The 26525-nt window shown below is 45.9% G+C and overlaps 1 protein-coding gene across 1 annotated transcript in view; it reads left to right on the forward strand.

The window, feature by feature from the left end:
* Positions 1 to 7519: 7519 nt before the first annotated feature.
* The window catches only part of LOC308105137 (proteasome activator complex subunit 4B-like), a gene marked incomplete at its 5' end in the record, with an annotated part of 75792 nt that continues 56786 nt past the window's right edge, over positions 7520 to 26525 (forward strand). The window contains 7 exons of the mRNA XM_080455770.1: positions 7520 to 7737; positions 10247 to 10387; positions 18524 to 18640; positions 21204 to 21248; positions 22295 to 22444; positions 25727 to 25790; positions 26334 to 26408. Coding sequence (XP_080311896.1) covers positions 7520 to 7737; positions 10247 to 10387; positions 18524 to 18640; positions 21204 to 21248; positions 22295 to 22444; positions 25727 to 25790; positions 26334 to 26408 — 810 coding nt within the window. The remainder of the gene's footprint in view (positions 7738 to 10246; positions 10388 to 18523; positions 18641 to 21203; positions 21249 to 22294; positions 22445 to 25726; positions 25791 to 26333; positions 26409 to 26525) is intronic.

A 26525-nucleotide genomic window follows, 5' to 3' on the forward strand; every position in this document is an offset into this window, starting at 1 on the left:
ACGGGGCGGAGATCTGACAGGCAATAGGCAGGAATTGATGAGAGAGAAAAACTTAACTGAACCCCGGCATACGAACGGCTCTGTGTAGCAAGTTCTTATGAGTGTGTGTGTGTACGTGTGTGTGTGAGTGTGTGTGTGTGAGTGTGTGTGTGAGTGTGTGTGTGAGTGTGTTTGTTTGAGTGCGTGTCCCGGGCAGGAGCGGGGGCCATCTATTACCCGCCTGTCTGGCGATGAACAGGACTGCATATCTCCCAGAGAGAAACGCAGCTGGATGGAGAGTTCTCTCTCTGTGTGTGTGTGTGTGTGTGTGTGTGTGTGTGTGTGTGTGTGTGTGTGTGTGTGTGTGTGTGTGTGTGTGTGTGTGTGTGTGTGTGTGTGTGTGTGTGTGTGTGCGTGTGCGTGCGTGTGCGTGCGTGCATGTGCGTGTTGATGTCTGGATGCAGGTTTCCCAGTCCCAAACACATCATTTTCACTCTCCAATCCAACCTTCTAAGGCACACACTCACATACACAGAGCAACACACACACGCACACACAGAGGCTACAGAAGTTTTTCCGATGTTTTAAAAGCAAAAACGGGAAAATGTTGCAGTAAATCATTTTTTAACATTAAACACATGCCCTGTGTGTGCATGCATGAGTGTGTGCATGCATATGTGTGTGTGTGCGCGCACATGGTGGGCAGCTTATTTACAGTAACGTTGGCAGAACCAAATTGTGCGTGAGAGTTAAGCACTTAAATCCCTCAGGGCTCTATTGTACTTTCCGTTTTCGCTCTACATTAAATATCTTTGCAGGAAAATAGCCGATCTACAAGCTCACAATGCGTCGCTTTGCGACACATTGGGAGCTTGTAGATCTGCTATTTTCCCTGCGAAGGTTTTCCCCTCAATACGGATGCTGGGGGTTTAAGTGGTTAAGAATGTACTGGAGCTGATGGGACACAATCAGCATCAACAACGGTATAACTTTGACCAGGACCAAGATTCAAACCCCCAGCCCTCCGGCTTGTTGTGAAGCCTCTCCTTACACAGTCACTTCTGTGAGACGTAGATGCTATTATCTGTTCTCTGTCTGCCCTATTATGTCTCTCTATCTCTCTCTCTCTCTCTCTCTCTCGCTGTCTCTCTTTCTCTCTGCCTGTCTATGTCTCTCTTTCTCTCTGCCTGTCTCTCTGTCTCTCTTTGTCTCCGTCTGTCTGTCCTCTCTCCACGGTCCCCCTGCTGAGTCAAAGAGGCATCGTCCTGCATCACATTTTCCATCTGTAGATTCCACTTGTGCGGTAATGAATCGCACAGATGTATGCACGCGCTCATGCACGCGCACACACACACACAGACTCACACTGGCATATACCTGCACACGCATGAATGCGTACGTGTACCACATGCGCGTGAATGTACACACACACACACACACACACACACACACACACACACACACACACACACACACACACACACACACACACACACAAACCTGCATGCATGAGCACCAAGCCTACATGCACACACTCATCCACACAGGTGTGTATGCACACACACACACACACATGCACGCCGCGTATGAAATTTCATTTCACCATTACCATATCTCTAGAAACCTCACAACAGGAACTGGCAACACATTTCTCTCATTACTTTGAAGTGCCTGAGAGGCAGACGTGGAGAAAACAGGTGTTGTTTGCCGTGTGTCAGAGTGGGGAGCCGTCTGTCTGTCTGTCTAATGGATGAATCAATGGACGTCAGGTCCGAGGCTGGAGGGGAGGCGGGGCCACGTCTACAGGGAGGCGGGGCCACGTCTACAGGGAGACACTTAAACCGGTATGTTGATCTTGCCATGTGGACTATATGACTTCCTGCTTTTATGTCCTCCAGTCCAAATCTGTGGCTCCGGTCGATTTCCCTCTGCTAGATACAGTAGAGCAGGCAGGCAGGCAGGCAGGCAGGCAGGCAGGCAGGCAGGCAGGCAGGCAGGCAGGCAGGCAGGCAGGCAGGCAGGCAGGCAGGCAGGCAGGCAGGCAGGCAGGCAGGCAGGCAGGCAGGCAGGCAGGCAGGCAGGCAGGCAGGCAGGCAGGCAGGCAGGCAGGCAGGCAGGCAGGCAGGCAGGCAGGCAGGCAGGCAGGCAGGCAGGCAGGCAGGCAGGCAGGCAGGCAGGCAGGCAGGCAGGCAGGCAGGCAGGCAGGCAGGCAGGCAGGCAGGCAGGCAGGCAGGCAGGCAGGCAGGCAGGCAGGCAGGCAGGCAGGCAGGCAGGCAGGCAGGCAGGCAGGCAGGCAGGCAGGCAGGCAGGCAGGCAGGCAGGCAGGCAGGCAGGCAGGCAGGCAGGCAGGCAGGCAGGCAGGCAGGCAGGCAGGCAGGCAGGCAGGCAGGCAGGCAGGCAGGCAGGCAGGCAGGCAGGCAGGCAGGCAGGCAGGCAGGCAGGCAGGCAGGCAGGCAGGCAGGCAGGCAGGCAGGCAGGCAGGCAGGCAGGCAGGCAGGCAGGCAGGCAGGCAGGCAGGCAGGCAGGCAGGCAGGCAGGCAGGCAGGCAGGCAGGCAGGCAGGCAGGCAGGCAGGCAGGCAGGCAGGCAGGCAGGCAGGCAGGCAGGCAGGCAGGCAGGCAGGCAGGCAGGCAGGCAGGCAGGCAGGCAGGCAGGCAGGCAGGCAGGCAGGCAGGCAGGCAGGCAGGCAGGCAGGCAGGCAGGCAGGCAGGCAGGCAGGCAGGCAGGCAGGCAGGCAGGCAGGCAGGCAGGCAGGCAGGCAGGCAGGCAGGCAGGCAGGCAGGCAGGCAGGCAGGCAGGCAGGCAGGCAGGCAGGCAGGCAGGCAGGCAGGCAGGCAGGCAGGCAGGCAGGCAGGCAGGCAGGCAGGCAGGCAGGCAGGCAGGCAGGCAGGCAGGCAGGCAGGCAGGCAGGCAGGCAGGCAGGCAGGCAGGCAGGCAGGCAGGCAGGCAGGCAGGCAGGCAGGCAGGCAGGCAGGCAGGCAGGCAGGCAGGCAGGCAGGCAGGCAGGCAGGCAGGCAGGCAGGCAGGCAGGCAGGCAGGCAGGCAGGCAGGCAGGCAGGCAGGCAGGCAGGCAGGCAGGCAGGCAGGCAGGCAGGCAGGCAGGCAGGCAGGCAGGCAGGCAGGCAGGCAGGCAGGCAGGCAGGCAGGCAGGCAGGCAGGCAGGCAGGCAGGCAGGCAGGCAGGCAGGCAGGCAGGCAGGCAGGCAGGCAGGCAGGCAGGCAGGCAGGCAGGCAGGCAGGCAGGCAGGCAGGCAGGCAGGCAGGCAGGCAGGCAGGCAGGCAGGCAGGCAGGCAGGCAGGCAGGCAGGCAGGCAGGCAGGCAGGCAGGCAGGCAGGCAGGCAGGCAGGCAGGCAGGCAGGCAGGCAGGCAGGCAGGCAGGCAGGCAGGCAGGCAGGCAGGCAGGCAGGCAGGCAGGCAGGCAGGCAGGCAGGCAGGCAGGCAGGCAGGCAGGCAGGCAGGCAGGCAGGCAGGCAGGCAGGCAGGCAGGCAGGCAGGCAGGCAGGCAGGCAGGCAGGCAGGCAGGCAGGCAGGCAGGCAGGCAGGCAGGCAGGCAGGCAGGCAGGCAGGCAGGCAGGCAGGCAGGCAGGCAGGCAGGCAGGCAGGCAGGCAGGCAGGCAGGCAGGCAGGCAGGCAGGCAGGCAGGCAGGCAGGCAGGCAGGCAGGCAGGCAGGCAGGCAGGCAGGCAGGCAGGCAGGCAGGCAGGCAGGCAGGCAGGCAGGCAGGCAGGCAGGCAGGCAGGCAGGCAGGCAGGCAGGCAGGCAGGCAGGCAGGCAGGCAGGCAGGCAGGCAGGCAGGCAGGCAGGCAGGCAGGCAGGCAGGCAGGCAGGCAGGCAGGCAGGCAGGCAGGCAGGCAGGCAGGCAGGCAGGCAGGCAGGCAGGCAGGCAGGCAGGCAGGCAGGCAGGCAGGCAGGCAGGCAGGCAGGCAGGCAGGCAGGCAGGCAGGCAGGCAGGCAGGCAGGCAGGCAGGCAGGCAGGCAGGCAGGCAGGCAGGCAGGCAGGCAGGCAGGCAGGCAGGCAGGCAGGCAGGCAGGCAGGCAGGCAGGCAGGCAGGCAGGCAGACAGACACTGTAGATGTTTTCGCGGCCCACCCACCTGACCACTTAACACAGCAGCCATTTTCAGAGCTTTCCTGTCACTCTCCTCGGATGGATGGATTGATGGATAGATAGATAGATAGATAGATAGATAGATAGATAGATGCAAAGATAGAAAGATAGAAAGTGGATACAAAAATATACAAATATTGAAATTGTTGCAATATGCACAAGGTTGACCTAAATGGCATCTGTACATAATCTTTCTCTAACTCTGTTACCAAGGTATACTGCAGGCCCAAGGATACAGCATGTCAGTACAACTGTCTGTCATGTCTATTTGTTCCTATTCATCGCTCATGATGACTCACATGTCAATTACAGCATTGTACAGCATTATGTAAACAGCTATGTCACATTGCAACGTGGGAAAAACTGGCTTACAAAACCACTAATGTTCATTTGCTGTTAGCAAGTTATATAGGCTACATGTTGGCAAGGATAGCTTGGTATAAAGCTTTTTGAAACAAATAGCATTTTCTTCCCAATTTAGTGAACAAAAAGCCTCAGATTTCAAATGTGTTTAAAGGTAGTATCATCCGGCCACTTATAGTGGCTTTAGCAAAGGTATTATGTTTTCTATGATGAGTGTATGATTGATACCTCTCAGAACATGTCGTACGTGACACTAGCCTGGGGACATCTCGTTCTCTGAGCTTGTACTTGCTTACAGAGCAGCAATTTGACTGACTGAAGTGACCCACATTTCTCTCTAGGTCGTCATCAAGACGAGCCCTCCATCGTTGCTTCCAGTCATCCCGGTTCATACATCTGGCCAGTTCGTTGATACTTTGCGCTCCTGCATCATTCTTGAGTACATCCACGGACGTCCTCGTGACCGATGCCCATGCGTTGGTTCCCACAGCACTAATTTGCTTGATGTCTTTGGCAGTGTCCTGCTAGTCTCATTCTCCTGGCTGCTATTTTCTCGCTCACCCGTGGCGCCATTCCCTCATACAGGATCTTGTTGGTAACACGTGTTGTGCACTCTTGCTGATGTCAAGTACTGCATTTAATAGAGAGCTTGCTTATAGATAAACAATCCAACTGAATGATGTCAACACCTTGGCTTTAATAGAGAGCTTGCCTATAGATAAATAATCCAACTGAATGATGTCACCACCTTTAATAGAGCTTGCTTATAGATGAATAACCCACCTGAATGAAGTCACCACCTGTAATTAGAGAGAGTTTTTAGCATCACAACGGATGATTCTAAATCAAAACAACAACCACAACAAAAGGACATGTGGCAAGCATAAGGTGGGGGGGTGGGTGAGACAAGAGCCCACCAACAATCAAGCAGCTTAACACAAAGGCTCAGACAGCTAGGGGTTGCAAAGCAACAATAGCCTCATCATAATCATTTCACTGAGGATTTAAACCACTCAACTCCACAAGGTCTCTCTCAGTCTGTGCACTTCTCTGTTGTGAAGCCCAGGGGGCAGTGACAAGCGAACCTGCATGGCTCCCGGCCAGGGCTCTGACATCCCTCCTGCTGTTGGCTGCACACTGTATACGCATATGGCTCATTGAATTACCTGGGCTTAAAGTAACGGGATTGCACACGGAAGGATGTTCAGCCAAGAGACATAACAGGCCCGGCCAGGGACAATATAGTGTCACGGGCCAAGGCATGCTTGCTGGGTGGGATGGATAGAGCCATGGGGACTGCTGCTGCAAGGGAGGAGCAATTCTATTTTTAGCTGTATTAATTATTCATAGACGTTTCATCAGCAGACGGTGGGTAGACTATTAACTGCCGATACACATGGCACTGAAGCAGAGCATGTGCAGTGGTTGGAAGAAGTGCTCAGATATTTTACTTAAGTAAAAGTATCAATATCACAGTGTAGAAATTCTCTGTTACAAGTAAAAGGCCTGTGTTCAAAATTGTACTTGAGTAAAAGCACAAAAGTATTGGCATCAAAATATACTTAAAGTATACCAAAAGTATAAGTACTAAAATGTTTGAAAATAGCAGATCTGCAAGCTCATGCCGCGACGAGTTGTGAGCTTGTAGTTTTTCAAATAGTCTATGTATAGGGCTAAAGTGATTAATGTATGTTTTGTAATAATAATCAAAATATAACTAGTAACACAGTAACTAGTAACTAAAGTGTTCTGATAATTATAGTGGAGTAAAAAGTACAATATTTGACTCTGAGATGTAGTGGGGTAGAAGCAAAAGTATTGAAAATTGGAAATACCCCACTAAAGCAAAGATACCTCAAATTTGTTCTTAAGTACAGTAGGCCTACTTGAGTACATGCACCTAGTTACTGTCCACCACTGCAACATACTTAACATACTTTTAATATTAGTAGCCTACAAATAATTCTAATTCAGGGATAATAGTAGATATGGTAGGCCTATGCAGTATTTACCAACATTAGAGCAGATTTATTTAATAAGCCTACTTCGATTAAGTGAATAGGCCTATTTTAGCTGAAGAAGTACAGTTGGTTGTTGCTGGCTAGATGGTTGTAACTATACAGTAGCCTATCATGGTCAGTGGGACGGGGGAAGGGAATTAATCCAGTTATCAGATTATCCTATTACACTACAGATTAACCCCCGTGCTCCTGGGAAGTGTCGTTCTCAGAAGGCCTTTTCTTCCAATGACACTTAATCATAATAGTAAAGCCCAATTATACATTCCCTTAAAGATTGCCCCCATAGCTTGACCTGTGAGTGTTTGTTTATCTAGCGTGTGGTGCAGACCAATGGTGGTAATGGTGCCATGTTGGCTTGTGGTGGACATTTTTGTAAAAAAAATATATTTTTGCCATGGACATACAACATGAGTAGACAAACACTAGCTCTGATTCATAGCCTTGAAAGGGAACTCCTTCAAGGCTATGAATCAGAGCTAGACAAACACTAGCCCTAAATGACCATTACAGGTCTAAAAACTCTTGAGAATGTACAACCAAATGGACCCTTACGTTTGAAAACCACTGTACCAGTTGTCTCCTAATATGCTGCGTCATACATATTCTAAAGAAAGTCTGGAGACTTGACATTCAGTAAATTGGGTCTTATGATCAAAATAATAACATTATAATGGTGTGTAAAAACGAAATAAAACATTTGGGACAAGTCTCGCCACGGACACATGTCCGTGTGTGCGCGGACGGACATCATTATTGATGACCCCTGAGTGGTATAGACCTGGATACATCGCTACCCTTGGAGCGCGTCGTGACGCATCGCTTTGCCCCAGCAGGTCAGAGTGGAGGCGGCCGGCCGGCCCGTGGTGGTGTTAGTGTCACCGTACTGTACGTAACCCTAGGCTCAGGCTGATTAGCGTGACACACTTTTGCTTTCCTTTCCTCGGTGACAGCCTGCCTGTCGCTCTGCTTGCTATACCCGGGAGGACGCATCATTTCAAGCTGTATTTATTCATTCATTCATAAACAAAGTGACTGGCACTGACCGATAATTATGACCGTGGAAGACATGGAGGTGGAAGAGGCCGCCGAGCCGTCGCGGTCGTTCGTCCCCCAGAAGGAGGTCGTGTACAACGGCCTGCTGCCCTACTCCTCTCGGTTGGACCGGGAGGCCACGGAGCTGCTGGCTGAAATCAAAGCCAACCTGTCCAGAGCTGTCCTCCTCAGGGAGCTGTGGCCCGGGGTCTCCTTCTGGACACGGAAACTCTTCTCGTAAGTAAAGCACACTACTGGTTCTCAAACTGGGGGTCGAGGCCCCCAGGCTCAGGGGGTCCCCATATTATTTTGGGGGGTTGGGTCCCCACTCCCCAGATGATTATAGCTTAATGTGCTTTCTGTAATGTGTTTTCTCACTCAACAGTAAACAAGCCAACATACAGTAGCCTATAAGTGTATATATACTGTAGGGTATCTGCACAATTTCTAAAGTTACAATTTCATAACTTTTTTTAAGACCTTTTTAAAACGAAATTGTCAAATATTATGTTAAAAAAGGCAAACATTGTGAAAATAGCCGATCTACAAGCTCACAAATCGCTGTGAGCTTGTAGATCGGCTATTTTCACAATATTTATCTGTGGGACTGAGTCAAACAAAATGTAATGCCACAATTCCAAGTGCTTGTCGGGGTGGTGGGGGGTCCCAGTTCAAATTTGATCATTTTGGGGGGTCCCCACTCCCCAGTTAAAATATGATTAGTTTGGGAGGTCCCCAGTTCAAATATGATTAATTTGGGGGGTCCCCAGTTCAAATATGATTCGTTTGGGGGGACCCCAGTTCAAATATGATTCGTTTGGGGGGACCCCAGTTCAAATATGATTAATTTGTTCAAATATGATTAATTTGGGGGGACCCCAGTTCAAATATGATTATTTTAATCTGAAAAGTTTGGGAACCCTTGCACTAGTCTCACTTCATAAGAGCTGATGATGATAGTTGGGCTTAAAAACTGTGAAAAACTGTAACAAAACCAATGGAACGGTAATTATAAACCGAGTTTGGCACCCCAGCGTGAGGCCGTGTCGACCCCTCCTCCTCACTGTCAAATTAAGGCGTTTTAATTAAATGCTATGCCGATGTAGAGAATAAATGCTGCAGTCAGCTTAAATAACTGTTGTCTCTGCCCTATCACACCCCACACGCGTTCTATCACTTCAAGTTCTATTTTGGTAAATTCCTGAGTCATTTTATCCATCTGTTATACGTTTCATCTCTCTGGCTACAAAGGCTGGGAAAGTTATAAGACACCATGAAGCAGAAAGTACACAGTAAAAGCCTCAGTGTTGATTTTACCCAGAGTGGGTGCAAATGGAAAAACACCCTACTTGTATGGTTCCATGCGCTGGCTTCAATTAACACTGAGGATTTTACTGTGTAATGAACAATTATACTTTGTTTTCACAGTGTCCTTGTCTGCTACTGTAAATCAAATGAAGGAATAGCCCTGCCTTGAATCATCCACTTGGCACTTGAATCCTTGGGTTTCGTTTGAGTTGCTAAATTAAAGGGATAGTTCACCCCCAAAAAGTGACTCCTACTGGAACAGCTGGTGGTCATCAAATTATTGGCTTAGGAATGCGACAAAAACAAAAAAATAGCCATGAATTCAAGTCTCCATGGGATGACTAATCGATAGAAAAAAAGTTATTTTGGGGGTGAACTACTCCTTTACTCTCCTCCTCCTCGCTGCACAAGAAGTATGTGAGCACAACATCCCTTATCCCATTAAAGAGGTCCGGGACATTGAGAAGATCACCTAATTCTTTAACTGCTGATGGAAGTGACTTTGTTTTTTTTGTGTCTGACTGCGGAGTCCATATAGGGTTCAAATCCACATCCGGCTTTGTCGAGTGTCTATGCGAACAAACCCGCGTTCGGGGGAGAGGGCGTGGAGGGTGATATTTGTCACCGGCGCACAGCACATACGGGCTTGGGGCGGCACCTGTCAGCGAGGGAGGAGTAGGACGGAGGCTGAGCCAGTAGGGTACAATAGCAGTGACAACACACATAAATGTGTGTGGGGAAGAATCAATTTGGCTTAACGACTAAAATAGGGTGTTACCAATGACACTAATGAAGGCTCTGTTCCATCCTGGTCAAACAGAGTCAGGGTGCTGATATTGTGCATGTTGGCTCACTGGAAACACTCTGCTACACCAGTGGGTCTCAAAGTGTGGACCACTGGACCACCAGGAACCCTCATAGTTCCTTTTAGGGGGTTCCAAATGGCCCCTTACGGGTGTGTAACTCTGAGAGTGTAGAAATGGAACCAAATGGACCCGTAAGGGTCCATTTGGTTCCATTTGTACACTCTCAGAATTATGGGGGTCCTTGAAATTAAAAGGTTTGAGAACCACTGTGCTACACCAAATGGAACAGAGCCTTCATTAGAATCATATAGGTAACACCCGTGAAGGAAGTAAGGAAGAGGCCCGATTTCTTTCCAATATGGCTGCTGTGCATAGAGCCTATTGGGGAGAAAAAGGGGTGACAATAATAAATAAATAAATAATATGGAGGTAGGTAGTAGTAGGGGAGGAGGTTCTGGTGGAAGTACATCCTACTACGTCAAAAGGGGTGCATGTGTTTCGGGAGGAGTGTACCGAAAAAAACAGTATTGTTACTTTGGCTTTCTCTCCTTAGTCCTTTCCCATACCCACTGTTATACTCTCTCCTTCCCTTCCCTCTCTCGCTCGCTCTCTCTCTCTCTCTCTCCCCTCAGGTTTCTGAAGCTGTACGGTCTCAGGTTCAGTAAAGACGACCACATCCTGTTCATCAAGCTGCTCTATGAGTTGGTGACGCTGCCCGACCTGGAGCCCCAGATGATGCAGGGCTATGCCAGGGTTCTTATACACCTGCTCAAGTAAGTGTCATGCAAGCAACATTAGCGCACGCACGCACGCACGCACACACACACACACACTCTCACACTCACACTCACACTCACAATCACACTCACACTCAGTCACACACCCACTCACTCACTCACACACCCACTCTGTCAAACACCCACTCACTCACTCACTCACCCACTCACCCACTCACTCACTCACTCACTCACCCACCCACCCACTCACTCACTCACCCACTCAGTAACACACTCACTCACTCACTCCCTCATGGATATACTCCTCTAGCTCATTCTTAGTGTCATGCTTTATGACCAGTTGTTTTATCAGTTACAATCAACTCAGCTGTGTTTAATCCTTTCAAAACTGCTGTTAAACACTCAAACCGATCAATGACGAATCAGTCAATGAGGCGAGAATTCAAATGTCAGGCATAAAACGTGGTTAATGTGGGCCTGATTAATAAAAGAAAACAAAACTATGCGGTGATTAATCGGTAAGATGACAGAAAGTCGTATGCACTGTTTCCTAAGAACCTTGACAGTAGGCTTACCGGTATTTACATCAGGCATCACATCACAACACATTAGTTGTGGTCTTGCAGTGGTTACACTAACACACACGCGCTGACAAACAGACGCGCACAATCGCCGTTCCAAAGGAATTACCGCGCAATAAAAGGGGAATGAAATACATCTCTTGTTCCTCTTACCGGCGGGCCTGTTAGTCTATTACTCTTGCTAACAGGGCCTGACCTACATGTAAACGCCGTGCTTGTCTCGCTGGTATCAGATCTGTCTGTGCTCCAGCGGCCGACTGGAGAAGAAGCTGAAGGGAATTGTCTCCCCGTCCCCGCAGAGTCACACAGACAGTCACATTCTTCACGTTTGCCATTTAGTCTTCCATTGTTTCCACTCTCACTTCCTCTTCAGTGTGTCACCTTAACCCATTCAAACCGGGAACGCATCTGTGTCATTTTTTAGATTCTTTGGGGTATTCAAAAATAGCAGATATACAAGCTCATAGCACGGCACCGAGTGCCGCGCTATGAGCTTGTAGATCTGCTATTTTTTTTATTGTGAAAAATGGGTGCAAATCTTTGAATATATATTTTTTTAAGCGAACATTTGTAAAAAAAAATCGTTCCAGGGACCTCCAGAAGCAAATATTTGAGTTACAAATGTTTGCTTTAAAAATATATATTCAAAGATTTGCACACATTTTCACGATTTTTCAAAAATAATCAGTGGTTCTCAAACCTTTTCATGTCAAGGACACCCCAAAATTATATGTATTTGGCTGCGGACCCCCATCTCAAAATATTTTGTTCCAGGGACCCTCGGAAGCAAAGATTTGAGTTAAAAATGTTCGCTTTAAAAATGTATATATTCAAAGATTTGCAACAATGTTCACGATTCTTTGAAAATAGCAGATCTACAAGCTCGTAGCGTGGCCCGAAGTGACGCACTATGAGCTTATATATCTGCTATTTTTGAATAGCCAAAGTATAGACGAATCCACAGAGCGCTGCTGTGTCAGACTCCTGCTGCGGTGTGCATTTTGACACCGCAGTTATGATTGCGCCAGGGGAGCGCTCTGTGGATTCGTCTATAAAACATGGTTAAAGTGGCTAAAATGATGGTGACACAGAATGCTTTCCCGGTCTCAACGGGTTAATGAAGATGTCATCTGTTTGCCATTAGACTGGAAGAGAAATATCTAGGGCTGCAAGCGTGTCGAGCGCCAAGCCTGACAGCTCGGAGATGGATTCGGAAATCCACATGTCTTTGTCTCTCTGGTCTTTTGTGGATTGTGGATTGTGCTCGCTCCCCACCGAACCCCCCTTCCACCCCATCCACCCGCACCCCATTCCCAGACTCTCCACTCCCCCCCACCCACCTGTCCTCTCCTCTCCCCCCTCGCCTCCAATTTCAGGGCCTGTCGAAAACGGTTTCCTCTGTCGATTTTTCACAGCGTGGGCTCTGTAGGAGGCAGCGAGCCATCCAGAAGAGGGTCTGCTCTGCCTGTCTTTGGGTTTGTGTGTTTGTTTGTTTGTCCTGGGATAATCTCGCCGGACGACCGATCTGCGCCAAGTTTCCCTTTGCACGCTGCCAGTATAGGCCAAGGAATTACCCCCGCATATACTATCGTGTAGAGATACTGAACGTAATAGATGACAGACATCATACATACTGGCACACGAAGTGTCTGTGATCCACAGGGAAGGCACACCGCTATTAGACTCTGTCTGGTTCTCAGAGGAGGCAAGATGAGGAAGATGCAAGGAATTCAAAGCCATTGAAGTCGTGCATCGTCTCTAGTTCCAGACTTTTGCAAGGAGCCTTTGCCTGGAGTTAATCATTACGGTGCCGTCCACACCAAAGCACTATAACTATAGCTATAACTATAAAGATTTTGTTTTAAAAATCCTTTCTAACTCAAATGGATGGCAGAGTCCACACCACAACTATAACAAAAACAGTGGTGAATACTATGCAGTTATAGTTATAGTTATTGTTATTGCTATGGTGCTTGGACGGCCCTTCAGGGCCCCGTGTGATGTGGCGTGCATGTCTGTCTGCTGTCGTCGTGGAATTCTGGATCAATCAGCAATCGATTAGGCAGCAATATAGGAGTCGAGACAATATTCTAGGTGGTGATGATTATGCTTTATGTGCGTACATGATATCATGGGGAGAAATACAATAACACTCAAGTCAGTGGTACGGTAGTTCTGCCAAGAGCACAGGGCAGAGAGCATAGTTATACTGTTAGCTGCTTCAAGGACAAATTGAACCATAACAAGACAGCCTGTACCAAAACAATAGCTATTATTAGGCCTAGTGGAGACATCTAGGCTCTTACAAGCTGTCAAATATCATAATGCAGTGTAGAAGTATTATAAGTGATGGTAAAATATAAAGGTTAGATACAAGCAGTCATATCATTTCTTCCTCACTGCCCATCCACACTTCTTATCGTTATCATTGTTGTGACCACGAGGGTGGGGCTCGCCTCTTTCTGACTGATCAGAGTTCCAGTTTGAAAAATGACATGGTGGCATGTGACTTTAATTTCTTTTAAGTATTTCTTTCCCCCAAGAGGTTCCAACCAATGGAATCCCCTAGAGATAGTTCATAATGAGTCACACATTGAAAGCCATGCAGAGCGGGGCAAACAACTTCAACTTCAAACAACTTTATTAATCCCTCTAGGGGCAATTAATTTTGAGCAGCTCGTTAATAGAGAATCAAAGTAACATAAAAACAAACAATAATACAAGCGGGCGGGGGGAGGGGGGGACCTTTGTTAATCCCGTGGGGGAAAATGCAGTTTCTGCTTCTCCCAGCTGATGGCTGCTCAGATGGTCATGTTGAGCAGTAGCTACCAGGTAGCTAAATGTGGAATAGACTGATCATAGCCACATGAACCCCATAGCATTCCTCTTCTGGTTATTATAATAGGTGAACATTCTGTTAAAATTGCCAAACATTCTGCAAAAACAGCAGATCTGCAAGCTTCCAGCACGTCGCGTTGTGAGCTTGTAGATCAGCTATTTTCAGTGAAGAGATTTGGTGTAGAGCAGGGGTCAGCAACCTTTTTGAAATGAAGTGCCATGTTTTTATTTTCTAGATAGTCAGTGTGCCATGTCAACATAACTTTTAATGACACCCCATCAACAATTCCAACATACCGCCCACGAATATAACCTTTTTCCTTCTTTTGACATATTTTCTTTCACATCAGGACATTGTTATAATGATCATTAGACTCCAGAGCAATAACCCACCTACCTCCCAAACTCCCTCCCCAGTCAGAGTTCAGAGTTTGAATGAATGTAGATCGTGCAGGATGTAATATTTGCTGCAAATTAGGTGAATTAATTTATTTGACCACATTTTAAAATATATTTGATTTTAAAATAAAAAATCTCTCCTCTCGGCCTGGACCGCCGGCGTAGCGGTCCAGGCACCAAGGCTAGAATGTAGTCTGACAGCGTGTCGCGGGTTCAAGTCCCGATCCTGACGGCCTTTGCTGCTTGTCCCTCCCCATTTCCTGTCAGCCCACTGTCCTACTGTCCTAATAAAGGCATAAAAAGCAAAAAACTAAATAATCTCTCCTCTCTCTCACACGTATGCCAGTGTGCCAGTGATCACCCTCCCCTGTGCCAATGTTGGCACCCGTGCCTAATGTTACCTACCCCTGGTGTAGAGGGAAAACAGGACCAAGTGCAGAGTAGACCCCTGGGCGACCCCGGTCAATGTCCAAAACTGATACTTTTCAGGATTCAAAAGTAGCAGATCTACAAGCTCAAAACGAGTTCGCGGATCTGCTACTTTTGATGGTTTTGTGTGACGCCGTACTAGTAGTATGATCAAGTAGGGCGTTAATTTACAAAGAAAACACAGTCACAAGGGTAAATATTTGGTCAAAACAAAATCACAAGACGGGGTCTAATATCGGCATGGCTTCCCCGTGGGTCTCTGACATCATAGGTCTGCAGCTTCTGCTGTTTCTGCCATCCGAGCCTTTTGTTTCCGTTCTGCGTCTGTTTTCCTGCGCTTTGCAATGATTGGATTTGAACGGAGGCATCGCAGAGTCTATATCAGTAGGCAAAATGACGCAGGCACTCAGCTTTTATTATTTATTCTGGCATATCGATATATCAAGGTTTTTTTTCAGCCCAATCCCAGCCCACGCTATGTCTTCCATTATAAGATTCAAGTTAAAGTGTTTCAGACAATCTAAAACATATGTGTAAGAAAATGCATGGAGGTAGTTACTTCGGCCTGTTGGCAGTGTGCACAAGGAATTGGTGCTGACCGATCCAACGGTTTGCATGACTAGCTCTGAGTCTGGACACGCACGCACACACACACACACACACACACACACACACACACACACACACACACACACACACACACACACACACACACACAGGAAATACCCTCTTATAAAATAAACAAACCAAAACAAACCAAAACAAAAAGAAGAATTGAAACAAAATCACAGAGCATTCAAGAGTCGTGATGAATGATTTAGAATGGCGGAAGGTTTTACAATGGGATGGCAACAGAGGAGATTCACCTGCCAAAACGTGTCCTGGAGGAGCCAACATGTTTGCAGCTTTCCGGTGGGATTTGTTGGTCACTCGCACAAAGAAATCAGGCCTCTTTGTTCCAGTAAAATAATCTTAGAACAGATCTTGACAATGTTGTTCAGGATGTGTCTCTGTTTTACTGTGAGGCTGTGAAACCAGCAGATAAAAGAATGAAAAATCAAGTGGGTTTTATTTGTCACTCACAGGTACAAGCGGCGAAATGTTGGTGTGACATGGTCCCCAAGACATAGGAATAGGAAGACACACGCACACTCTAACCATCTTCTAAAGAAAACTAAAACAGAAAAATGTTTTTAGTTTCCACATAAACCAGGTGTCCCTATTTTGGACATGTCATTATAGGCCAAAATGTCCCAAAATGCATCCAAAAGGCGTTGTGAGCTTGTAGATAATCTATTTTCGCTATTTTATGTAGTGTAAAATAGGGCTTAAGTGGTTAAATAAATAGTCAAAGTAAGTATGTTTATGACGAGACAACTTCCACAGTGTCATTATGTATGATGCACTCTTTGACTGCAACTCTGTTACAGAACATAATCAAATAATTATTGAACAAAGTGAGCCACACCATAACTAAACATCATAAACAGGTTACACAGACAGACCGTTTCTGTTTTTAACTTCAGTAGATGAGGGTACACGGTGCTTCGAACATAACTACTTTGTAGGCTTAGTTAAAACAGAGTCCTTTTTCACCTCAAGTGTCCTTTTTCACCTCAAGTTAGTATGTGTATTGCACAACAGCACGTAGTCCCCAATTGGGATTATCGCAAGCCACCGCGTAGGTGAACGAGAGTTCAAGCAAAAACACAGATCGTCAAAATGATACTAGACAGCTCATATCATATCTTTTCCACTGGAGCACTTGCTTATCTAAGTTTAATCACTGCCCAAGAGTATTCTGAAAATACATAATAATGAAAAACAAAATAATGAAAACCTTACAAAGACCTTAAACCTTAGACCTTAAAAAAGTTAGTGCAGTTATTTGATGTTTGGAAGCCAAGCAGTGTGGATCTCATAGTTGTCCTGTTTTCCCCTCATGTCCGATGGCCTGAATCCACCCTTTTTATCCTCACTGGACTTTTTGCTCGGCAGGACATAAAACTTTAAAGGGGGATGAAACCCTCCTAGGCCTACAGATTGATTTTGTAGTTTGTTTTTCGGTTCAGGTTCAAAGCAACAGCAGGGTAAAAACATGACAGGCTTGCATAAGGTTGTCCTTACACAGTAGAACAGGGGTCTTCAACAGGGGGTCCGGGGCCCCTAGGGGGTCCTCAGAGTTACTACAGGGGGTCCGCCAAATCTTTGTGTGATAGGATTTTTTTTACATTAACCACTTGAACCATAGCATCCCTTTTCTGAGGAGAACTTTGGCCAAAATTAGCAAATCTACAAGCTCACAACGCCTCGCACTTGAACCATAGCATCCCTTTTCTGAGGAGAACTTTGGCCAAAATTAGCAAATCTACAAGCTCACAACGCCTCGCAGCGCGAGGCGTTGTGAGCTTGTAGATCTGCTATTTTTGGCAAAGAGGTGTAGGTGTAGAGGGAAAAAAGAGCAGCCCTAATAAAATAAAATAAAATAATAATAATTAAAAAAAGTTATATAGAGGGGGTCCCTGCTTCATCTCTCTCTCAGCTAGGGGGTCCCTGGCCTGAAAACGTTGAAGACCCCTGCAGTATAGAACATCCTGATGTACGCAACACAGCTGCAGCACATCAATAATGGATGTGTGTGTTAGACTAGGTGTGCCGATGTGCAAGCATAGACAATACTGTTGACCACTACATGCTTGCCTGTAGATATGCTATGTTTGAAAAATCGTGAAAAGTTGTGCAAATCTTTGAATATATGTATATTTTTAAAGTGAACATTTTTAACTCAAGTCTTTGCTTCTGGGGTTTCCCTAATCCCTGGCACACAATAGTTTTCAGATGCCGCAGCCAAATATGTTTCTTTTAGGGGGTCCTTGACATGAAAAGGTTTGAGAACCACTGTTCTAGTGAAACTACTGTGTAATCTCCTGTACTCTATGTACACTTCTTTTAATCTCTCACGGATGAGTCGCTCCGCCATAAGTCTCATATGGAGGCCTGGAGGGCAGAGAGGAAAGAAGAGAGAGAGAGAGTGAGAGAGGGGGGGGGGCAGAGAGAGAGGGTGGGAGGGAGAGGGAGGCAGGGAAGTATGCCATCCCCCCAGTGAACTGTCGCTGTTGCCAATATGGTGTACAAACACTTGATTAGCTGCAGCTAACTAGCCTGCAACGTTTTTTTTACCCTTCTGTATAGTTTTTAACCTGTACAGGGAAACAAACGACAAACTCAGCCTAGGAGGGTTTCATGTTTGTTTCTTAAACATCAGAGTTCTTAGCTTTGTTATTAGTACAACCTACTGTTCCACACAGCAAGCTTTTGTCAGCTTTGTCAGTCCTGGTATTACAGTGACAGCTAATGCTAACTCTATGGAGCGTAACCAATATTTTCCCACGCTGTCTCTATATGGGCGATTCTAGTCAAGTCAAGTCACCTTTATTTGTATGGCACGTTTAAAAACAACAGAAGTTGGTCCGAAAGTGATTTCCAATGAAGAACAAAAGACAACAACCTCTAGACCAGTGGTTCTCAACCTTTTTTAGGCCGTGACCCCCCAAAAAACCCACCCCGATAATCCCTTGATAGGAGTTAAGGCATTACATTTAGTTTGTCTCGGGTTCCACAGATAAATATTGTGAAGCTACGCTTGTAGATTGGCTTTCTTATTATTTGACAATTTGGCGAATGTTTGACAGTTTTTATAGTATAGTTTGTTGATTACTTTTGATGCAGTAATGGTCTTTTTTCATTCTTTTGTCATCTGAGCCCCCCCAAAAAATATCTGAAAACACTAGCAATTAAGCAAACAACTAAACAAAGCAATGTAAGGACGCAGGCTATAAAAAGAAAATGTGCGATTCTGGAGTGATTCTCATCCTTGACAAATAGGACAGGAAGTACTCTAATACTCCACTTCTTCTCTGAACAGGAAGAAAGAGCTGCTGTCGAGGGATGACCTGGAGTTGCCGTGGCGACCACTCTACGAGCTGTACGAGAGGGTCAGCTACTCCAAAACGGAGCACCTCGGCCTCATTTGGTTTCCCTGGTATGCGCGCACGCGCACGCACACGCACACACACACACACACACACACACACACACACACACACACACACACACACACACACACACACACACACACACACACACACACACACACACACACACACACACACACACTTTCGCTCTCTCTCTCTCTCTCCCTCTATTCTGTTCAAGTTTCTGTGGGTACTGAAATAGCAGAGATGGGGAAACGCATTTTTTTTTTAAATATTGTTTTCCTGAAAAACGTATGTTGCTATATAGCTAAAATCTAAAATGACACCCACATTGAATGGGTTAATAAACCGAAAATTCATTTTCAGGTTCGGGATACCAATTCTATCCAATCAGGAGAGAAAGCTCATATACACCTAAGAGTCAGAATACAGGATAAACTAGTGAAATTGGAAGTGATGACTCAAAGAAGTGAGCAGACAAAATAAATTGGAACTGGAACACTATACAATTGAAGCTGATAAATGGGTACTCTCGCCTGATTGGATGAAATTGGCAGCCCACCTGAAAATGTATTTTCTGATTATTAAAGAGACGGAGGGACAGGGAGACCCCCTGTTACTGAACACACACTCTCTATAGCAATGATTACTACTTGAATACATTTGAATGGAACCAGAACAAAATAATTGCGCTCTTATGTACCTATAAAGAACACCTTGAACCTTTGAGTACTCTGAAACCCAGACCAGCTTAATACCGCTCTTGTCCTGAAGGGGGGGGGGGGGGGGATATTCCCCTTTGGTTGAGCGGTGGCTGTTTGGTTTCCCACGTGGGAGGGTTTGAATCCAGGTGGTTACACTGGTATTACATCACATTTCATCATGTGACAGCTAGAAAGAGGCGACTAAAGCTGGTACCATACTTCAAAAGAAGTCAAATTTAAAGACCTCGAAATTTTGAAGAAGTCAAGTTCTTTTTAGGCTTTGCCAAAACTGAACTAGTTCTCTGTGGAGTAAATTATCTTTAATCTCGATTCAGCTCTGTTGTGAGAGCTGAATGTTAGACCCCACCCACCGTATACAACAGTGGTTTTCAACCCTTTTCATATCGAGGTTCATTATTTATTCTGCATTTGAGCCACGGACCACCATTTGATGAGATTTAGCCTCTCAGACCCCAAGACTTAGAGAATATTTTGTTGTCGTTGGAACTTGGATACGATTTTGTCCACAATTCCATGCTGTATTGATGTTGGTACCATAGGAGAGATGACAGGCGAACGTTGATCAAAATAACAATTCTTTAAGTTAAGTAATGCAGATGTTTAACAATAATTTAACTCTTGAGAGCATTTGGTTTCATTTTACGCTCTCAAGAGTTAAAGATCTATAAGGGTCCATCTGGTTACCAACTCTCCATTATTTAGCTGGGGACCACCTGGAACCCCTTCCCTGGACCACTGGTGATTTTTTTTCCCACCTGGATCTCTACTCCACTGTTTGTTTTCATCACCCTCCAATGCACTTGACACGCTTATTTGTCTCAGAGAAGATCTTGTCATTTCCGGTGATAGACAGACACCCTGTTCAGTGGACAAAGTGTGTGTGCTATCTCTAGCTCTCCGTTAATTAATTGCCATCTGGTTGTGTTTGTAGTCTCTCGGAGAGGGATGATAAAACACAAATAAATCACAAGCACCTTGAATTTCCTCCCAATCAAACACGATCTTGGCGGCAGCAAGATCTGCTGAAACGGACTTCAGCGAGGCAATGCTTTGTTTTCTCTGTAATCACGTAATTTTCTTCTTTCAGGATGTTGCAATAATGTGATTGAGCCGAGAGCGGGCGATATGGACATGTTTTTGTTGTTGCAAATACCTTGATATGGATATTAGGACGATGATATTATATTGTGATCATAATATCAATTATCTTTTTAAGAAAAGTTTTTGAAAGTATAAAACTAGTCTTAAGTGATTAAATCCAGCAAAATACAACACTTACGCCATATCATGATATGTGGTCTCAATATATTGCCCAGCCCTAGTTGAACCAGCAATACATCCCACTCTGTTAACCCAGTGCATCTCAACCTTTTCTGGATCAGGGCCCACTTGAAAATCTCAAAAGCGTTTTGTGGCTTATTTTAATGATCAATCCATTGATTGCGTTCTGGCTTGGATCAATGGAATGAACACAGTATTCCTATTTATCGGTATCACAATGAAAACAAATTTTTCAAGGTTTTAAAGAAAAAACATCTGGTATTTTTTTTTCTTTTACATTAAAATCTTAGTGTTTTGCCAATTATTTGGGGGCCCAATATAGTCACGCCCCAACCACTGGGCCCCCGGCTCACCACAGGTTGAGAATCGTGGTGTTATCCCACTCCCCTTTGCAAGTTTACCCCTAAACCCCTACATCTAGAAATGTAAACCTTTTTCTGAATGATGTCTGGAGAAGCTTTTGTGTTGGTGCAGCACTTATTGTGTTGGTGCAGCATACACACACACACACACACACACACACACACACACACACACACACACACACACACACACACACACACACACACACACACTCTCTAACACACCCTCTGTTTCCTTGCAGTTCGGTGGATAACATGCTGAAGGCTTTGATCAAGAGCTGCAGACTGTAAGTCTCCTCCCCTGGGATTATGTCATTTCCATTTGACTGGATAATGCAATTCTTTGACATTGTACGGGTCTTTGTGCATTATTCCTGGTGTGCGTGTGTTGTTTTGGATGTGTTGATGTTAGTTAGCGATTGTTTTATTGACTACTTTTTCTATTAACTGAATAATTGAGAAGAGTGTTTTTTCTAAACGAATCGACGTGAAAAAAATGTAATAGATTTTTTCAATAGTCAGCAAAATTGTCTGATTAACCAATTAACCACTTGAACACTCTATACCAGGTCCGCTGGTATTTCTCTCTACACCAAATCACTTTGGGTTCATGTTACATGTAGCCCTGGTCCAGAGCGTTAGTGAGTTCTCTCTAACGCCCTGCCAGGCGCTCGGCTCTGCTCATAGACAAGGAATTCCACTGCCCTGTGAGCCTCTCAGCACCCTCCACCTTCTCTGTAAAATACACTTTTTGGGCAGAAAATAAAATGTGTCCGCTAGACGGAAATGATTTTATTTACTCCACTGCGCCCTCTACAGATCTGGTCAATGCTTCCCACCTCCGAGAATATACTTTCAACAACACAAAACAGCCTTTACTTTGGTGAATAGCGAAGTGGTTTTGTTTATTTTTACTACAGTCAGAGCCCTCGCAAGGCAGTGGAATTCCTTGTCTATGAGCAGAGCCGAGCGCCTGGCAGGGCGTTAGAGAGAACTCACTAACGCTCTGGACCAGGTCTAGGTTCAAGTGGTTAATTGGTTAATCAGACTTCGGGGGGGACCCTGGTCAACTAAGTATAGGGTTTAAGTGGGTAAGCCCTATTTTATACCTTGTTGTCTAACAGTGTCACGCAAGAAAAGCAAAAATTTGCCGATGTACAAGCTCAGACCACATTGCAACACGACGTGTTGTGAGCTTGAAAATCGATTATTTTATTAAAATACGAAGCGATGAAATCGATTAGTTCCATTAACTGTTGCACAACACCTAGTTGACGTCTACTGTTGAGAATGACTGTTTCGGGGCGTTCTCTCGCTTGTTGTGTGTCATCAGATATTTCCCGGTATCATCCACTGAAGAGATGCTGTGTGAGTGGCGCCCCCTGCTGTGCGTGTTTGACGCGGTCATGCAGAAGGCCGTCAGCAACATGGAGCTGTTCCTGCCCACCGCCATGCCTCCAGAGGAACACAGCCGCGGCTTCCAGTAAGTCGTCGACCTTTTTAGAAAAAAAAAGTCTTACGTTTTTTAAATAAAAATAGTGAATAGAGCCGATCTACAAGCTTACAGCGCATCGTGATGCGTTGTGAGCTTGTAGATCTGACCTTGATCTGAGCTTGTAGAGCTGGACACTCTTATATGATGAAGTAGTCGTTCATTCATTTATGAAAAAAAATATGTTGAAATGTGGAGATACAAGGTTTCTGCCCGACAGCGACAAAGTCAACCATGCATACGTGTGTGGGGCAGTGGTTTAAAGTAAGTACATTTACTAAAGTACAGTACTATTTCAGTACAATTACAAGGTACTTTTACTTAACTTAAACTCAGAGGCAAATGTCGTTACCAGAATTATTTGACCAGCTTTATTATTTCCAGCTTTACAGTAGTTACTAGTTACATTGCAGATTCAATTATAGATTTAGATTACGAATCAACAATCCTCTAAATGTTCTGAAAATAGCAGAACTACAAGCTCAACAGCGTTGCGAACTTGTAGATCAGCTATTCTTTACTAGCTTAAGTATACACAGCGCGCAAGTGGTATATGATACATAATCATAGTCCAATAACATGATATGTGGTTCTGAAATAGGACAAATCTACACAAGGAATACTTTGACTTTTGCCACTTACTTTTGTACTCCGACTTAAGTACAATTTTAAATGCTGGACACTAGTTACTAACAAAATATTTATATATAGTGGTATTGCTACAGTACTTGTACTTAACACATCCACCGCCAGAGGTTAATCTCATAATGTACTCACCAGTGCCAAGGTGTTTTTGTTGTTTTTTTGTTTTTTTCATGTCGCCATAGATCTTGTTAAAATCCTTAAGATTGAGCCGTGAACGGTCTGTTTACATCCGCGAGATCTCCCTGTATCTCCCAGTGAAGACCGCGTGTCAAACGGACTTCCATGACTGTAGTTAGAGCGGATTACGTTAAACAGTGAAATGCGAGGAGAAAAAACTACAGGAAGAGAATTGAGTTTCAGTTTCGTCTGTAGAATGGGAGCGGGCGTGATCGTCGAAACCGGATCCCAAATAATTCTATTTCCTGTCATCAAACCGGAAACGGAAGTGGATCAAAAAAAATCCGAAAGTGCACCCGGACCGCGCATGCGCGAAAAGACCGCAGCCCGTAGGACTACGGGCTCGGCGCTTAACCGTTGGATTTAACGGCCCGTAGAACTACGGGCCCGGCGGTAAAGGTGTTAAAGTACAAAGTCCTTCCGCCACGGCGTGCAGGGTTAGCAGACTCAGCGCGGTAACAGCACTAACGCAATTTGGTCGGCACTTTCTTTCATCCAGTGAACCTTATACAATCATTTATATTATGGGTGGCCCAGAGGGGAGTTCAATGAAAGCCTAACCTTGTCAGCGTTAGAGTCATGCTTGGTTCTATCGAGTTATGCAGGAGCTACGCCCGCTGGAACTCGCCGGGGCCAGGGCCAGCTTAAATGGGTTATATTCTGAAATGGTCCAAATCAGAAGCACACTTTGTCTTTGGGGGCCCAGGTGACCGATAATCTGATGAATCACAGGAATTTTGTGTTTGCGGGAAATGTAGGGTGGTGTACTGTAGTGAAACATAAATGGAAGAGGGGAATAACAAAGGCAGCATTACATTTATTTTTCTTTTTTTAAGCACATTTGGAGTTCTGCCCCTGCAGGGTGGACTAGGAAACCCTGCAAAACTTGAATATAGCATCTTCCATGAAACCATAACGTCTCGGATATTTCATAAAAGCAAAGGTTAAAGCCTCAATCAATTTCTTCAACCGGTTGGCTGTATGCAGAACAGCAAGAACATAGGTTTTAGAATGATAATGCCTAAACATCATAATTCTACTTACAGTATTGAGCAAATTGTTTAGAGAAACACAGCGCTACTGTGGAGTGACTCCTTTCACGCTGTTTCACATAACAAAACATTTCAGCCATGAGATTTGCTTCCGCATTAATCCCCCGAATATAAATTAGGGCTTAGGTGGTTAACAGTGGGCTTGTTTATTGGTCGAAGTATCTGGTCGAGAGGACACATTTATTAGCCACAGTGCAGATCCACCAACATACAGCCAGTGAGTGGTGATTATTTCCACATCATTTCGCTTTACTGTATTCACGAGGCTCCTGCAGTGGTGGAAGAATTACTCAGTACCCTGTGTTCAAAATGTTACTTGAGGAGAAGTACAAAAGTATTGGCATCAAAATATACTTAAAGTACCAAAAGTAAAAGTACAAAAAAACAAAACAAAAAAAAGCGTTGCGTTGTGACGCATTGTGAGCTTGTAGATCAGCTATTTTCAAATAGCCTAGGTATAAAATAGGGCTAAAGTGGTTAATGTTTTACAATGTCATAATTTATATCTGCAAAGTAACTAGTAACTAAAGTTTTCAAATAAATGTAGTGGAGTAAAAGTACAATATTTGCCTCTGAGATGTAGTGGAGTAAAAGTGAAAGTACTGAAAATTGGAAATGCTCCAGTAAAGTAAAAGTACCTCAAAATTGTACTTACAGTAAGTACAGTATACTTGAGTAAATGCACTTATAGTTACTTTACACCACTGTTTATTAGCCACAGGGCAAATTCAACCAACATTCAGCCAGTGGTGAGTGGTGATCATTTCCACATCATTTCGCTTTGCTGTATACGTGATAGTCTCCTGTCCTTGACACTCGGGTTGCGTCGATGTAAATCCAGCCTCATATTCCTGCCATCTGAAAATGAGCTTGGAGCGAGTGCATGGGGGGGGAGGGGGGAGGTTGCGGGGGAGGGGGGGGGGGTCTATCACTTTCTCATCAAACGTACTGAAGAAGCTCCTTGACGAGAGCTTGGGGACACCTTGGCAGTTGAGCCTGGCTTAACCTGTGGTTGTGTTCCAGTTTCCCTAAAAAACATTCTCTTCAGAGAACGCCGCGCATATTTATGTCGACTCACGCGTTCGAGAGCTATTTGTCAGGATTTAGCTCTCTGGATTCACAGGACTTTTTTCCGCACTGTTTCCACAATACATCATCTTTAATACCTCGTTTTTCCATTTTAGTTTTCTTCCCTCTCCCTCCAAAAGCTACAAAGGGAAAGAACGAGAGTGAGTTCATATTTTGGGGAAGTGGGGATTGATGATGGTAACTTAAGGTGTGTGTGTGTGTGTGTGTGTGTGTGTGTGTGTGTGTGTGTGTGTGTGTGTGTGTGTGTGTGTGTGTGTGTGTGTGTGTGTGTGTGTGTGTGTGTGTGTGTGTGTGTGTGTGTTGTTTTCAGGTTATGGTTTGACGAGCTGATAAATCTGTGGATATCGTTACAGAACCAGCCCAGCTGGGAGGGGGTGAGACGTTCACACACCCACACGCATAAAATCACTAATAAAAGCCATTGTAAAATGACATTAGTGAAGTTTGCATCGTTTGCTCGCTTGCAAAACAGCGAGGGGTAATTCAGACCGCCACAAATTTTCTCTGCAACGTTCTAATGCTTCATTTATGCTCCATCCTGAAGTGTTGCACTTCGAAAATAGCCGATCTACAAGCTCACAAATTATTGAGTGTATAGATCAGCTATTTTCTGCATGCAAAGGTGAGGTCAGGATACCAATTTTATCCAAAAATGTGTTAATATAGCATCACAATAAGTTTAACCACTTTAACCTTTTATACTTTGGCTATTAAAAAATCGTGAACATTTGAATATATATATATTTTTAAAGCGAACATTTGTAACCCTGGAACAAAATGTTTTGAGATGGGGGTCCGCGGCCAAATACATATCATTTTGGGGGTCCTTGACATGAAATAGTGTGAGAACCACTGCAGTGAACAGTATAGATACCAATAATGACAATAGTTACTGGATCATGTTGTCTCTCTCGCAGCACCTCGTCAACCTGCTGGCTCGCCTGGCCAACGATAACATTGGCTATGTGGACTGGACCCCGTACATCCCCACGGTGAGCCATTACGTGTGTGTGTGTGTGTGTGTGTGTGTGTGTGTGTGTGTGTGTGTGTGTGTGTGTGTGTGTGTGTGTGTGTGTGTGTGTGTGTGTGTGTGTGTGTGTGTGTGTGTG

This window comes from Gymnoscopelus braueri (assembly GCF_963280865.1).
Source record: "Gymnoscopelus braueri genome assembly, chromosome: 17".
Taxonomy (NCBI): Eukaryota; Metazoa; Chordata; class Actinopteri; order Myctophiformes; family Myctophidae; genus Gymnoscopelus; species Gymnoscopelus braueri.